The sequence below is a fragment of the Halichoeres trimaculatus genome, unplaced genomic scaffold (assembly GCF_033239565.1).
Source record: "Halichoeres trimaculatus isolate MK-OKI-2021-1 unplaced genomic scaffold, fHalTri1.1 fHalTri1_scaffold_21, whole genome shotgun sequence".
Taxonomy (NCBI): Eukaryota; Metazoa; Chordata; class Actinopteri; order Labriformes; family Labridae; genus Halichoeres; species Halichoeres trimaculatus.
Window position 1 is genome coordinate 21,255,763 of NW_027437199.1, and position 17,314 is coordinate 21,273,076.

Consider the following 17,314-nt stretch of genomic DNA (forward strand, 5'->3'; position numbering starts at 1 on the left):
ACAGTTCAATGATTTTCAATAAAATAAGATTTGATTAATGTTTTCCTCACTTAATCAAGAAAGTCTGGAATGTTAAATATGTGTATCACACCCTGAGGAAGACTCTGTTACAGACTCACACATTCTTTCATCCATTATTCACCCTTACACTCATACCCACGCTGAAATAAAATCTTAATTATTCTGCATAAATGTGGCTGTGCACAGACCCACACACTGGCGCGCGCGCGCACACATGCATCAGTTTCCTGTCCTGGCCCTGCTGTGTGACGGATGGCAGCTGTCAGGAGCAGTGTCTCTGCTCAGAGTTATGGTCTCCTGGAGCCTGCACTGGGTCACACTCTCAGCCTAGAAACAGGACTGCAGCTGGAACAACCCTTTGTCTCTGTTCCTCATTACGAGCAGACTGTATACGTGTGTGTTGTTGTGTTTCCACATTAGCCCATTCATCACCTGATAACACCCATTACCTCTGACAGTGGCTGTAGTCACAGTGTGGCCACACAGGCTCCACCAGTCCTTGTTAAGACCCAATTAATAACACGAGGCCTTTGTGCCACCGGCTCACAAGACCTTTCATCAGGAAGTTAATGGGCTGTTATTAAAAACAGCACTTGGGGAAAATGTCTTCCTCACCTGCTGTGCAGATGGACGGCTCAAGTCTGGGGAACATGTGTTGTGGACGAAAGACCTTTTTAATGCCCTTTAATTTGAAGACCAAGGTCCAAGACCAGGGCTGTGCGAAATGAAAGGTTTGACCTTCTTAAACCATGATGGAAAATTTGAAAGTTTTTGAATCCAGGAGGTGAAAAAAATATTGTGATCCCATTATTTTGAGCAAGAAAGGCTTTTATGTCTTTATTTAAGAGACAGGACCATTGACAGAGTTGGAAACTGAGGGGGTTAAAATACAACAAGGCCAACTTAAACTGCCCATAAATGTATTACTCATATACATCTTCTTCTTTTGGTAAATGCTTATCTTTTGTACACATGAATCAGTCCTACTCTCAGTCAGCAGCATATGAGCCTAGCTTAATGTGTTATACTCTTTAGACCCAGTGTCCACATATGTGGACATGACATTTTTTCCTCCCAGACCTGCGATACTTTGCTTTTTAAAACTTTGACCTTTTAGCCACATTTATAGCCGACATCATCTTTTGGTGAAGTCACAACATTACACCCATTTTAGTGAAAAAATAATGTATTTCAGTACAATTACACCACTAACAAACAACTAATTAACTTTCTGTACAAAGACCAAGTTTAGGTATTATACTTATTAGGTCTCACTTATTCCAAATAGCAAAGTGAACTAAAAAATACACATCAGACAAAAGCTCTGGGCCCGTATGCACGTTCAGTCATTAACCAAACGGGACCATTAGTGCTAACGTTCTGTTATGGAACGGCCCATTTGGCTGCAGGGTTAGTTGCATGCACGACTGCAGATAACCGTCCAGTTAACTAATTACACCATGAAAGAGATGCAGGTGCAGATTACATCATAATTAAGGGGAACCTCCTGGAAAACCCCATCAAACAAACTCAAACTGTGCATGTCTACCAATCATAAACTGCAATAAACCTAGCGAGCGGCAACATGCGACTGAGAGAAAATCAAATAAAACATTTTTTAGCCGGAGAAATGGAGATTTTATTGCAAGAAGTCACAAACAGCTGTTATCAGTGAGTCCATCAGGTAAACAAAGAGAAAGAGAAAGTTTGGCGAACTTGAACAGAATAAATAAGTGTGACGTTTCTGAGCACACAATAGAAAGTCTCAATAATAAAATCAGCAGTATGAAAGCTGCTTTGCAAAACTAGCGCCGCAGTAATGCCCCAGTACCTCGATGAATAACTCTTAAATCAGTTTATGAACTCCAACATTTCATCACACACATCTTGAAGGACACAGACGCATTAAAGCAAAGAGCGAATCAAACTTTTAAAACTGACGGCAGTGAGCCTTGCCGGTTTGTCTCCCTAACCTCATCTGTCCACTGAAAAAATGTCCTGTCTCCTAAACCTAAATTTGCTGTATGGCTACACATCGCCACCTTTCCAAAGGATTGTCCACTGTCTTTGCATATTTCACCTCACACAGTTATGCATTGCGTAGTGTCTGCCTTTCAACAGCCATTTTATTCACCATTAGTACAAACGATCTGTTTTCCCCACTAATGGCTTGTCATGCATACGGGCCCTGGTCTCGAAAGGTTAATGTGACAATTACAAGTGTTAACAGCCAGCTTAGCTCTGCCCACATCTAACCGAATGAAGCAACCATACCTGTGGTGAAACAAAGGGCACGAAATGTATACCAGAATTAAGAAACAGAAATAAAACGTTTAGCTAACTGAAGCTCAGCAAGTAAGCTGTTGGTAAATTAAAGGTGTTTTTCAACCAGAAGGACCTGGTTTGGTTCTCAGGGAAAAGAAAAAAAAATCAGGAACTACATAATTCCTGTAATCCATTGTTTGGATTTCAACATAAATCAGGCCAATGAAGTATGAATTAGGGGTAGACCAATTATCAGCAAGGCTGGTCATCGGCCAGGCCAGAATTTCAATGTAACTGCATTAAAACTGTACTAAAGTTTGTGCTGCCTTTGATAGGCATATTAGAACCGATAATCAGTCAAGTTTTCACTTAACTTTAAAGAACATTGCTAAGCCTGGGAGCTGTTCAAGAAACTTATGCGTAAAGGCATTTGAATTTGAATGAAGTTAAGTTCAAAATTGTGACGCCAGTATTTTCACTTTTACTTCAAATGAATATCAGCTCCACTCATCGATTATCAGCCTCTTTGACTAATGATCGCTATTGGCCCTGAAAAAAACCCCACAATGGTTAATCTTTAGTATGGAAAGACAAAAAAATAGGGACTGCAACATGTCCCCAGACCAATAGAGGGCACTAATACCATGAAGAAGTAGAATTTGGAAAAAAGACACCACAGAAGACGAAGACAGGTCTACATTGTTTAGGGCTGCAGTGCTGATAGCCTGTTAGCATGGAGAAGATTTAGCCTGTGCTGGGTTTGACTGTGCTTCAGTGCACTGCAGATAGATTTGTTGATACTTCTGAGAAGACAAGCTCAAATGTCAATGCTATTTCCGTCAAAGTCTTTTCAAAAGTCAAAAAAAGAAAGAGCTCTGACTGGTGAAACACGGGACCACTCTGCTGTTTACAGCATGGAAACGAAGATACTGACTCATGTTTCGGCTGAAGAAGTGACCCTGTTTGTTGACGACTTTCAGTGTAATTAAACAGTTTTAGATCATCATCAAATACTTCTCTAATAAGATATTTTGATACACATTTTAAAAAACGAATCAAGGATGCATTCCTGAAGACTTCAACTGTTGTAAACTGGATTCCCACTGACATGTTCAGCTGAAGGTCTCCAGTTTACAAGGTCAGTCTATAAACTCTAACACCGGGAGCTGACAGAGACACATTCACTCTATCAGGCTCAAAGAAAAAAAAAAAAACATTGTTGGGAGGTACAAAAAAAGTCAACCATTGCTTGGTGACATCTTATTCTGGATGGAGGAAGTGGGAAATTAAAACACTGCGAGACGTTCAGCTTGCAGGCCCCACCCACCTTAGTTCCTTCACACCTGAAAAGTACCACTCTCAGGCAGGCTGCTTTCAGGGGTTATATATATAAATGAGTATATATATTCACCCCAGAACTAAATTTAGACCAGAGCTCCTGCAGTAGAAAAGCCCATTAAGCTAACCAGCTCCTGTGCTTTACAGACACAGAGATGCTATTAGTTGTGTTTGCTAACCGCAGAAAATATGAAAATAGAGGTGTTCAGCCAAAGTCAATAAATCTTCTGAACACATCGTTAGATCCAAATTAATGCTGTTAAAAGAAAATCATTTCCAGCCTCTAAGAGGGACGGCTTGTCAGTTTAGCAGCAGGTGAAATGAGCACGAACATGACAGGGTCAGGTCCTGTTTTGATGAAATGTCACATTAACATTGTTAATCATTCTAAAGATGGCCTGTTGCTCCCTTCCTGTCACTCCGGACACTCTCCAACTCGTGATGTGTCCCCCTGCTATTGTCTTCTGTTTATTCTCTCCATTTTCTCCTTCTTCTTCTCCCACTTCTCTTCCTCTTTCCATTCTTCTGCCTCTGTTTGTCAGGCCCTCATTTGCATAGCCCCCGTTCCACAAACAGCGCTTCATCACCCCACCAGGCCTGACTCTTGGACTCTGTATCTCTCCTCTCCCCTGCAGCACAAAGCTTTACTTGTTCACCCTGCACTCGCGCTCTCCGCCCCAACATGCTGATCAAAGCTGGCTCTCCTGGTCCTCTATGACAGCCTTTAAAGCTGTTCCAGGCCTGTTGTTCAAGCCATGAAATATTCAGGATTTGCAAGCACCTGATCTTGTGTGCTGGACAGGTATTTGTGTGTTTGTTCACTCAAAGCCCATGCATACGGAAACAGTAAGGTATGCCTGGTGGGTTAGCATCTGTACAGTAACAGAAGTAGTTCTTATGCAGAAATATAAAAGTAATCTGTTCCAGGATGTCAGGCTGAGTTGAAATGGAGTCTTGGTGAAGGTTATCCACTCTTACAGAGGCCACTGGGAATCAAGAAAGCACATCTGCTTTGTATCTGTTACAGACACAAAATAACAGCTTCAATCTTTTTAATGTTGTTTGCTTCAAGATATTAACTGTGCTTCAAAGTCCATTCTGAATTTTAGTGCCAAAATGCTCCAGACTGATGCTCATCTCTTTATGAAGATACACCAGAGCACAATAACAAATCAGATACATCTTTTTGATAGAGAGTAGATTGGATTTTGAACCTTTCCCCTGAATATTCTGCTTCCCCATATGAAGTAACAATTTGAGGTGTTCAGACTAAACTCTACATTTTCCAATGTTGTAGAAATCGTTGAATTTGTCTGTAAACTCATCGAAACGCTCTGATCTGATCATGGGATCTTCATGAGGTCTTCACAAGACTTATGGAAATTATGAGCTCACTACACAAAAATCATTTGAGTATTTAATTATATGTTGGAGGTGTGGGCCTCATACACTAAGGCCAGCCCATAAATCTGCTTCAACAGGTCTCCAGAGGGCTGGCCAATCAGAGAAAAGGGTTTGTGAAGCAGGGGGCCTTAAAGAGACACCAGCTAAAGTTAAGCATCTCAGAGACCGAAGTAGAAGTTTTCTAAAACACCAGTGAAAGAAAAACAAGAATTCTTTAAAGCCTTAAATCATCTCACGCTACGACAGGGGAGCCAGAGGGATGGTGTAAAACCTAAAAAAGTCCAATACTTTACCCTGAAAACAATTACATAATCCAACCCTAACCCCTTCAACCAAATAAGACAAAAGCACAATATTTACCTGACTATAAGTCACACTTTTTTCATAGTTTGGCTCCTGCGACCAAAGGTCAGGTGCAACTTATATGTCAAATAAATGAGGCGCTGTGTTACTTTTATGGAAAAAGATTGCTATTCATACATGAAGAATACTGATGAGGAAATTATCTCCAAGGCTGTGACAGCATTGGGCTGACAGCATCTCCAGCTTGGACAGCCTGACAGCTCCTGGTGTGTAGCGGCTGATACCGTGATTTATAAAAAATAAAGGTTCACTCATGTCTTATTCACTCACCTTTGTAGATAGATTTTCTGGGGATAAAACTGAGGATACTTAAGCTCACACTTCGTGAGCCTGAATTTCTCTCAGGGTTAATAAAGTATCTATCTATCTATCTATCTATCTATCTATCTATCTATCTATCTATCTATCTATCTATCTATCTATCTATCTATCTATCTATCTATCTATCTATCTATCTATGAGCTGAGTGAGTGAGAAGAGAGGAGAAACTGAAACTTAACTATGGTCACAGATCTGAGGTGCTGTATGAGAAATGTTTTAACCTCCTCATACACAAATACTTATCAAAGATATATTTCTTTCTGGAAATACTGTAAACATACCAAATCATTCTAAGTAAATGCAACTTATGTATTTCTTTTCCTCTTCATGATGCATTTTTTAACTAATGCGATTTATACTCCTGAGCAACTTACAGTCCAGACAATAAAGTAAAAGTAAAACAGCTTTGAAATGCAAAGACTGGAATCATTAAGGAGTCGTGATAATGTAATCAACAGCAGTAAAAACTGAGTTTCCCGTATAAGGGCATGGCTGACTTGACTAACAGGTGAGTGCTAAAGGCCCAGCTCTTAAACTCATCCCAACTCAAACAAAGCTGAGTTCATGAACACTAACTCCATTTATATTAAACAGTCTATGGTAAATACAGGGTGTCCGGGGGTCTTAAAAAGTATTAAAAGTTAATAAATCAATTGAAGTAAAATTAAAGCCCTTAAAAAGTATGAAAAAGTATTAATTATGGTTTTCTGAGGTATTAAATGTCATAGGTGTTCAAGCTTTGACTCCAAAAGTATCCATGAATATTTCTTTTCCTCCTTGCAAGTCCATCTAAATTGCCTCAGAGTCGATTGCTTACTTGTCATCAATGGCGTGCCAATGGTGGACACAAGAAGCTGATGGAAAGCAAATCACAGTCTCAGGCACATTTCCCAAATTTTGATAATGATGAAATAAGTCCTTGTTTTTCAGCTAGTTGACCCTCAAATACTTGTTGTATGTTCTTCATTTCTATTTAAATTTAAACCACAACTGCTAAAAATGGGTTGCTACCAAATGCTTAAAATTGCGATGAGGTCTTAAAAACTTTTTGAAAGGTTTTTAAAAAGTCTTATAAAGGTATTGAAATTAACCTCTGGGTTACAGCATATACCCTGAAATAAATGGGACAACAGGCTGGACAGCTAACATTAGCCTAGCTTAATTTCCACTGAGGATTCATTCAGTTTACTTCTTTCCTTTTCAGTCTTTATCCCGTTGATAATAGTACACTTTCAGCTTAAGACTCCTGCTCTGGTTTGATTTGATTTTGGCTTCCTGAGCATGTGTAAGTGAGTGTAAGATGACATTTGCCAAGTGCTCTTAAAATTCTGACACCTGCCCAAATCAAATAAAGGATTAATCCGTCAAGAGTGTGAATAAACCACCCACATGATCACACTTGACTGACTACACATTTTCTGTCCCACTTTAATATCTCATGAATAATAGTTTTTCTGCTTCGCCACAATCACAGTCACAACATTGTATCATGGCTGTAGCTGTTGCTCTTAACACAGTCTCTGTTGGGGCTTTGTCTACCTCACTTACACGTTTCTGTTGCGCATGGTCACCCTTCATTAGCCTGGTTAGCACATCCATGTGTGTTAGAGGGTCAGTGTTTGTGTGTGTGTTTCCGGCCTAGATACACTGAACATCTTGCAGCGTGTGTACATCTATATCTGTCCAGGAAGTATGTGTTTGGAGCTCTGAAGCCCAGGCTCACAGGGGCCATCTGGGAAGCTGGCTGTTGTAATTAAATTTGATATGAAGGGAGGAAGAGGAGGAAGGAGGGATGTAGAAAAGGGAACAAAGCATTGAGGAGAGAAAAGAGAAGAGATAAGGGAGGAGGAGAGGGAGAAAAGGTAAGGATGGAGAGGATGGAGGGAGAGTTGACGCCTGAGGCAGAATCATAGAGGGAGCTGGTTCATGTAGGGACAGACACACATGCTCACTCCCCAGCTGCAGAGCGATGCTTTGCAGGGTTCCCTCTCTGCCAGAATGTTTGTTAATCCAACAGATGCTTTAACATGCTGCGGAAATGTTCAAGCTCTCTGACAGTTTTTGCGGAGAATGTGGAAGCGATGCTGTCTAATTAGCTGTTAAAAAGGGAGATTTAAGCCACACATCAGCAGGAAAACAATGGACTGCTCAGGAAGTCCTTTAATTAGTGGACTTCTATTGAAGGAGGGGTGTGAAAACACATTTGAATGAATGAATGTTGTGACGGCAGCTTTAATCCACCATGTAACTTGCTGGCTGTGTCTCTCTCACACACATTCAGGGATGCTCCAGTGTTAATAGCAGCTTACAGCATCAATTGTGCTTCTGTTGCTCGACTGCTTGTAATTACATGAGTGTCAGGTGCACCTTAAGGCCAACACCATTACGGAGTGTCCAGCTGTTTATTTGTGTGCTGGCAGCCGACTTGTCAGCTGGTGGAGAGGCCTTTATTTGTGCAACTCCTTGTTTACTTTCCTGGCAGCCCATCTTTGAGATTCTGTAAGATAATGTCAGACGTTTTCTGGGCTGTAAATAAATTTGTCAGTTCTTTGTGATCCTGTTATTCATTAAAGACTGAAGACCTGACAGGCTCCACTTCGGTATTAAACGCGGCTCAGCCCATCTGTCAGTGGAGAAATGATCATAGATTATCTGCAGTTCATATACATTCTGATGCTTTCTCTATTTTTCTTTCCTCCGTTTATGTGTGTGGTTTCAGATGTTAACAGGATTTCTGTAAGAGGAACCAGCAGTCAGTTAACTGAAATGTAGGAAAACAATATTAGATGATTTAATTGTTCCACTGAATGAAATAATTTAGCTTGTAGACAGTTGGAGAGATGATGGGTCTCTTAATGGATTTAACCTCCATTCATTTTCAACATACTCATGTGTGCTTTACACTCTGTGACATCGTGTTTCTTAGATGTGTGACAGTTTAATGTTTCTGCTGCATTAGTGGAAGAAAACATTGTCTGCTGTAGTTTTTGTTCAACTTGTCTTGCTTTTGTGCGACCTTATTGACTTTATCACTCCATCTGATAAAGTGTTGCACTGAGCTATGACTGGCCTTAGTCAGTCGGGGAAATTGTTTTGCAGTTAAGTGGAGCCATTTATCCGTACCCCACTGCTTTGTACTTTCAGTTTCTGAAATTTTGTAACTCCAAATATTAGACGGTCTCACTTTTTTCCATCAGTGGGGGAAAACAATTGTACAATGGCTAAAAAAAGGTCGAGGTCCAATCCTAGTTCTGCCCCTTGGGGGAACAGCTAAAGGACTCTTGAAACGAAGACAAACCAGGACCTCACTTGAAACAGAGGGGTATAACAAATTTCACATGATATCCATATTTTTATCAAATATCCAATCCTTTGAATTATTGGTTTTATTTTGAAATTGCTCATTATAACGATCTAGCTATTGCTGCTACAGCAACAGCTACAGCTAATAACAGCTACACCTGTCAGTCCAGGGTGACAAATTCACAACAAACAGACTTCACTACAATAAACTGCATTTCATGAATGATAAGCCAGATAAGCTGCATTCAGGAGCTGCATTAGCTACATGAGCTATAACAAACTAACGTTGCAGTTTTCAAAAGCTACATAATATAGCCTCTGAATACTGTAACATTAGCTTTTCATAGCTTAGCTGTCTCATCACTCATGTAATGCTGTACATGGCAGTGAAGTCTGTTTGCTGTGAATGTGTCGCCCCATTCTGACATCAGTTTATCATCACTTTGTAAAAATGCCTTCATTTTAGAAGAGAAGAAATAGTGATTCTGCCTATAACACAGTGAGAAACTAGGGGTGATGACTTGGCAGGAATTGAGTGGTGTCTCGTTTCTAAAGCCGCACCAAGCAGTCCGGTTCTGTTCCTCTCAGTACGGCGTGCAATTTGTGGCGTTGCCACTGACTAATCCTGGGACAGGTCCCCTAATAAGATGAGCCGTCCCACTTTTTGGGACCCTTTCATGAACCGATCCGCTCTCAGAAGGTGGAGCTACAACACTGCAGACCATTGATTGGTCAAAAGAATCGTCACTTACCGTGTGACAGCGGTGGCTGTATTTCTCCTGTTGGCACACAGACTTCTCTGAAACAAAGCTTGATTGCACTTTGTATCAAAGAGCTACATGCCAATCACAGAGAAGACGAAATGCTGCATGTCTTCCATCTTTGCTCTTTGTTTACTATGTCGCGTTTCTCTTCTTTGTTGGATTTATTAGCGGGGTACACTGTGTCACGCTGCTATGGCGTCACACTATATGCTGCTGTCGGCTTCCAGCTTCTACGCCGCCTACCACGAGGGGAAATGGTTGGCTTTGGAAATGCAAACAAGACCAAGCTTAACCGAGCCAACACGTACCAAACCGTACTCATCTGAACCCGACTGCTTGGTGGACACCAGGCTTAAGAGATGCATTTTCACCCCTTCCCATTGGTCCTTTAAAAGGAGGGCCAAAGGGAAGGGGTAGACAAGAGGGTAAGACAAAGGGGGAGGGGAAAGAATGCCAGTTGGTATTGGCCCTTGGTTTCCACCAAAAGTACATTGAACTTTTTAAAAAAGGTTCCTTTTAGAAAGGGCAATCTTCTGCTTTACCATATTATAAACATGGATGTAAGGTAAAAATTCTGGATGTTCATGCTCAATGTGTTGCTACATATTCACATGTTTTAGAATGCCCTAAACCTGTCAGTAAACTGATCAAAATGTCTTCACGGGGGTTGCTGAGAAATGTCAACATCATCACACATCATCAGTTCTAGCTGTGATTTTAATTGTATGCTTTACATATATCTTATCCAATCCAATTTAAAGTCTGCATCTCAAAAAACATCAATCCTGAAATTAATAGCCAAAGCTTCTGAAATATTGAAAGAATTCAAGCATCCCATGGCTACATTTCTAGTTATAATCCTCACCACTTTTGCAGTCTTCTGAAAACAGCATGAGTCATATAAATTCTGACAGTCAGAGTTTAAAGGTCAACCTCCAAAGTACCAGAACTTTTCCAAGTACCATCCCTGAGGAAAAGAAATTATTGAAGATCCCAATTAGGCTCCAACTTTGTTCAATCCCTAAGGTGGAAACACGATGGGTTCTACTGAAGTTCTCAGTTCATGTGGAAAACTTTTAATAAAATGAATAATACTTAACCCTTTCTGTCTCTTTGTTTCCTCAGGTTGCCTCCCTTGGTGTCACCACCTTCACCCTGTGTGCCCTCTGCATTGACCGCTTCCGCGCAGCCACCAACGTCCAGATGTACTACGAGATGATCGAGAACTGCACCTCTACCACCGCTAAACTCGCTGTCATCTGGATTGGTGCTCTCCTATTGGCCCTCCCAGAGCTCCTCATCCGACAGCTGGTGATCGAGGACACGGGGATACCTTACGAGCCTCCTGTTGAACGCTGCATTATCAGGATATCAACCTCCCTCCCTGACATGCTCTACGTGCTGGGATTGACCTACGAGGGTGCTCGGCTTTGGTGGTGTTTTGGCTGCTACTTTTGTCTCCCCACGCTCTTTACTATTGGATGCTCACTTGTGACGGCACGCAAGATTCGACGCGCAGAGCAGGCAAGCGTGCGCAGTAACAAGAAGCAGATACGACTCGAGAGCCAGATGAACTGCACCGTTGTGGCACTTGCGATCGTGTACGGCGCCTGCGTGGTGCCTGAGAACATTTGCAACATAGTTTCTGCGTACATGGCAGCAGGCGTCCCTGAACACACCATGTCTGTGCTTCACCTTCTCTCCCAGCTGCTGCTCTTCTGTCGGGCCGCCGTGACGCCTGCGCTGCTGCTACTTCTGTGCCGTCCTCTGGGAAGGGCTTTCCTGGACTGCTGCTGTTGCTGCTGCTGCTGTAACCACGCGCCCTCTTCAGCCACGGCTAGTGACGACAACGAACACGAGTGCACCACCGAGCTGGAGCTGTCGCCGTTCAGCACCATCCGCAGGGAGCTGAGTAACTACACACCAGCTGGCTCCAACTGCTGAACACACAGTCCTCATCAGGGATGGAGACTTCACCTGTGTGCTATAGTTTTTCTCAGACTTGGCTTGGAGAGATTTGCCTTACCAGGTGTGGTCACATTTTTAATATGGGTGCATGAATACAGTAAGACACTGAATAATCACTCAGCAGGTGTCCTCCACTCTCAGTGTCCATTCCTTATAATTAAACTGTATATTTACAGGAGTTGTGTAACCCTGATTTTACAGCAACACTAACACAGATCTTCAAACCCTGGGGTGCTTATCAAACAGGGTCAAAACATATTTTTAGCAGCTCTGCCTGAAACCTTTAAAAGTCACAAACCTCCTTGCTGCAGACCTTGTTTGCCTAAATGTCTGTCGACAGCTGGGGTGGCTTTTTAACCTGTGCAGATGTCTGGATCTTCTCAAGAGGTTTGAATCAGGTCAGTTTCTTCGAATTACCATATTCTGAAGAAGAGAAAGTGTTTCCATCCGGCCTTACTCTACTGACAGATAAAGGTAATCATATGTAGTACAAAGCTCACAGGTTTTTCCAGATATGTTGCAGTAAAAGCTCTTTTAATGATAACTTTATTTGGCTAACATAAATAAGAAATGATGCTTTGCCAACGCCAATCACCTTCAAATGAAATTAAAGGAACTTGATAAAACAGCACCCAGCCAAACATGGAGGCTAACACTGCCTGTTGAACCATGAGACCTGGTTTACAGACTTCACAGCTGTAACTATACACTTCATACAATGCTGCACACATGGGAGCAAAGCTGCAGATAATTAAAGTCGTTCAGAGCGTCTCTGAGCGAGTGGATCCTGTGTACACACAACTTACACTGTATATTGAGAAATACCAAGCGGACTATAACACAACTGGGCTGGTCTCAGAGATACTTCAACAAGGACTCACATTGTTTGGGAAGGACTAATCAAAATTAAATGAGAGTATAACGAAGTGGAAGGAATCAAATTACAAACTACAGATTCAGTTGAGTGAAGTGGAGAGAAATGGGACACAACACCGTGGAGAATAACCGACAGGGACGGACTCAGCGTGGACTGGACTGAAAATAAGTATCTGCACTACACTGTTGTATCATGTTACGCCTTACACGTCGGGCTGTATATAAACTGTACACTTTCTTTGGTGCTCTTATGATGAATGCGCTGTAAACACCAATCCATCGGTTCGACTTAGAATCACAAGTAATTGAGCCGGGCACTATATTTTTGTTCAAGAAGACAGATTACAGTTATCTGTGACTCCGGAGTAAATGAACTCCAGCGGGGAAAAGAGAGAGAAGAAAATCAATGCAGAGTTTCACTGAGATGCCATGTGTGCTGTTGTAAGAGATTTACTGAATCTTTAAGTAGAAATACTGATTTTGTTTGGAGGCCTTTTGTCTAACACAGTATGGTAGCACTTTATTTTATATAGAAGTGATCAGTGTTCAAAAACCACTGGAGCACTATGGAAAAACTAATATTCAACATTTTGGAGGAAAAATGCAATAATGATCAAGTCTACATTTTTTAATAGACTGGTAGAGGGTAAGAGGATAGTATAACAAACCATTCATGAGTTAGCCTTAGCATAATACTTAATTATTCAAAAGTGCCAACTCTACTCTGTAAATACAGCAGTTCAACTGTAAATATAAGGGGTATTTTTATATTTGTATTAATAGTTACTGTATAAAGATGGGGTTTCATTTTCAGTTATTAATCTACAGCTAAGCGGTAAAATAAAGTGCCACCATTTACTGAAGTTGACTCTGAGATTGACTGTTAGGACCAAAAATAGTAGATCCAAAGTGTAAGGAATGCATGAGCAAACTAGTTAGCGAGCTAACCACGCTGCTAATTCTCTGATCTGGGCCCTGAATTAACATTACTCAACATCATTCATCCCCCACATTTGATACAAGTACAATAACACTCACTCAAGCTAGGTCATTAGCATGTTTAGCTAGCTAGCCTAGAGTCACATATACATTCCTTTATATATGAAAACAGATTTGGAAAGCATGCTTTAAATATATGTCCCTATCTCACATACATCCATGTTTTCTGAGGTAGGATAAATTTTCATCAATGCATCCACTAGATGGCGCTATATGAATCTCCACCTCTGTTTTGCTGTTATGTTTGTTATCCATGTGTCCAGGCGAGGTAATATCATTTATAAGTCAGGTGTTTCTAACCGATTCCCATGTTTTTTGCTAAACAGGTTACACCATTTTTCAAAGTACTCTTCCTTTTGTTGGTCTAGCTTTAACTGTTTGCTACCCAGCTCAACACTGCCCCCACGACTGCTGGTAGTACTGCGACATTTAGTTCATAATCAGAAACAAAGATGGAGGAAACAGAGCAAGAGTATTTTTATATTAGACACAGAGCATTGATGAGACTTAAGACCTACAGGGTGGATGTTATCTAGGGCTGCAACAACAATTCAATAAAATAGACAAAAATCCATTAGCAAAAGCGTCCAAAACGTTTTTCCATAATCAATTATCGTATTAGTTTGTCTACAGTTTGTTTGTCTCCTTCCTTTTTGTTCGATTATTTAGCAGGTGGTAACTAGCTGAAGGTGCATTACCGCCACCTACTGCACTGGAGTGTAGATTACCTTGGCTTCGTGGCTGTACGCGTCACATGTAAAGAGATCAGCGTGGCGGGGGAGAAGCCGATCCGGCAGGTGAGGGAAACAAGTAAAGACATGAATAATGGCAGAGCCGGAGAAAGACGTTTGTCCAAAAAATTTTCTGAGTTTGGGAGAATTTCACGCTGAGTTAAAGCACACAGCGGGTTGATTGACAAAATTACCTTGCATGGCACGGCAGTAGGACGTCAGTGATCAGTGATCCAGCACTTAAAATGCAAACACGTTGGGTTCATTGATGACAAGCCGGGGAGCTCAACAGCGAGGCAAGCAGCAACAGAATCTCACAGACACTCCTTTCATTTGTTGTGAAATGCTTGGTCTGTCTTTTAGGAATCATTTTGTCTTTTTATTAAATCGTCACACCGTTTGGAAACCACAAGGAGGTCATTGAACTAATGTTAGCATTAGCGTTAGCTGCTACAGATGGTGGTAGGGCAGAGGGGGTAAGCTGTTTGACCTGCAGGTGAAAATACTGAGGACACAATTTTTTTTGGCCCACCAAGTTATTAATATGATAATATAACATTATATTTTCTATTATTTTGCCCAAACTGTTGATTCTTTAAGTGACTAGGCATTCATACCACTTTTATACTTTCTAAATGTATCATCTGGTAGTTGGTTTTGCGTATTCTACCATAAGGCATTCTCATCCTTCTTTTTCTGATTAATTGTAAATTTAGTTTTCACAGTAATCAATTACTAAAAAAATTGTTAGTTACAGCCCTAATGCTATCAGAGTTTAAGCTAACATAGTCAGCAGCACTGTAGTGAATTTGAATCCTGAGGTAGTGTTTGGCTCTTCAACACAAATAAAACATAACCTAAAGGGGCTTTAATCATATAATGCCAAAGGCAAAAATGACTTTGTTTGTTTCATTTAAGCTAGGCTGCTTAGTGTAAGCTTAGCTAGCTAGCTAAATAGAGCAAGACATGTTGCTATTAGTGCTGGTCTAACAGGTGGTTGAACTAAACGGTCAAATTTAGGCCATGTAAGGGTGGAAAAGGCTCCAGTTACACGATAACTCAAGGATTTATTGACAAAACGGTTTAAGAAGTCTGTTTTTTTAATCGTGAACACCTTTTACCGTTTCATTACTTGAGGTTTTAAGGAGAACCGATGTACTGCTATTTTCAGTGTGTAAATTTATGAGTGTATTGTACTGTAAAATCTGTTTTCTTACTCCTACTCATCAGACTTGGGTCAAAACAAGGTTCAAACCACTGGTTCAGCCTCTCAATACTCAGAGTTGTAATATTTTAAGTGGTGGTGAAATCAGTAAAATCATATACACATGGATTAATGACAGGTGTGCCAACGACCAAAAATACTCTCAACAAGCCTTTTTATTGTTGTTTACTGTCAGTTTCTTTCTTCTATTTATTACTATAACAAATGGTTTGACCTCTGTATTGATCCAGGGCTGATGCTCATTGGTGATCTGTACATTGCAATGGATTTTTTGCATACGATTCTGCACTGCCAAACACCTTCTCTGTCTGTCTCTTGTGCTCTTGTGGTAGTAGCACACTATCTCTGGGTGTCTCTCTCTTAGAGGAGGTCAGTTTACCGTCATCTTCATTAAATCTGGGAGAAAGAATATTATGAGGTAGGCATAAATCACTAATGATTTGAAAGCATCCAAGGTTAGCCACAGTGAAAGTATCATTTATTGGTAAGAAAATGTGGATATAGGTTGTTTTTCCTTCCATTGCTGGAGGCAGCAACCCTTTGGCTGTAATGAAATCCATTTTATGAGCTCCAAGAGATCCAGGTGGATGGAGCCTTTGGTTGCAGCTGCCTGCAGTTTTTCACGTTAATAGAGGAAATGGACAGAAACTTAGCAGCACAGCAACACAATGCCCTGCAGCCTGTTTGACAACTCTTTTTATTAGCATCACTATCAGTGTATTGTGGGCCGATGTGTAAACCTGTCCAGGGAATTTATGTCTCTGTGACAGCTCAGTTTATACCACTAAATCTCTTCAAGACAACAGCTATTTTTTTGTATTTGCTTTCTGGGATTTCTCTCCTGTTTTTGATGAAACAAGTAAACTGACCTCCTGCATCTGATTCTCTTTTTCTGCATATTTCTGGGAGCATAGCTCGTTCTTAATGGCTCAGTGTGTAGTACCGTGGTTCAAACTATTGATGAAGTGATTCTTGTAAATCAGTCAGTGAGACGTTATCTTCTGAGTTTTGTGAGTATTCTCTTCACTCTGAGCAAATTGTGTCTGTATTTGATACCTGAAGTGTAAGCACACAACCACTATTGTCTCTTCAGTCTAGTCACTGGTTTCTAAATAGCTTTTTATATAGCCAAAAAAACTGTCCCTTTGTTTATCAAAGAATTTTATCTTAAAAAAAACTGTATATTAAAAGCCTAAATGTTCTGTTATTGTTGCGTCAACTTATTTTGTGTGAAGACTTTTTTTTTTTGAGAAGTATGAACAAATATTTTCAGAAAATAACAAAGGAAAGCTAAGTGCCAGACTTCCAATAAGTGTCTCTCTTGTCAAAAAAAACCCCTCTACCTGAAGACTTTTGGGATATAGCACATAATGATTTTAGCTTGTGGAACTTAAGGTTTACTTTTTTATTTGGAGGATCAAATAATCCTAGAAATTTTGGAATTTCCTGTCTTTATCAGAAATCTCAATCTGAACCTCAACATAACATGCTATACTAAAGCAGCATCGTTGTGTTTATAACTACGTGGTGTGCAGGAAAGGAGATTTTAGCAATTTTTAGCAGTCAGATTTTAGATTGGAACACTGTCCTGATCACCCCTCCCATCACTGAAGCGATGATGGCCTACAAGGACAAGAAGCTCTTGTAATTCAAAAGTGCGACACTACTCCAATGCCAACAAGGGCGCAGGCACACGGGTCATCTGTACCATGCAGAGGCACGCTTTAATCCTAAAG

The 17,314-nt window shown here is 40.8% G+C and overlaps 1 protein-coding gene across 1 annotated transcript in view; it reads left to right on the forward strand.

Moving 5' to 3' along the window:
- Positions 1-16,780, forward strand: part of gpr37b (G protein-coupled receptor 37b) — a 35,977-nt gene extending 19,197 nt beyond the window's left edge. Inside the window, exon 2 of the mRNA XM_074698475.1 lies at positions 10,905-16,780. Coding sequence (XP_074554576.1) covers positions 10,905-11,723 — 819 coding nt within the window. The 3' untranslated portion in view covers positions 11,724-16,780. The remainder of the gene's footprint in view (positions 1-10,904) is intronic.
- The last annotated feature ends 534 nt before the right edge of the window (positions 16,781-17,314 follow it).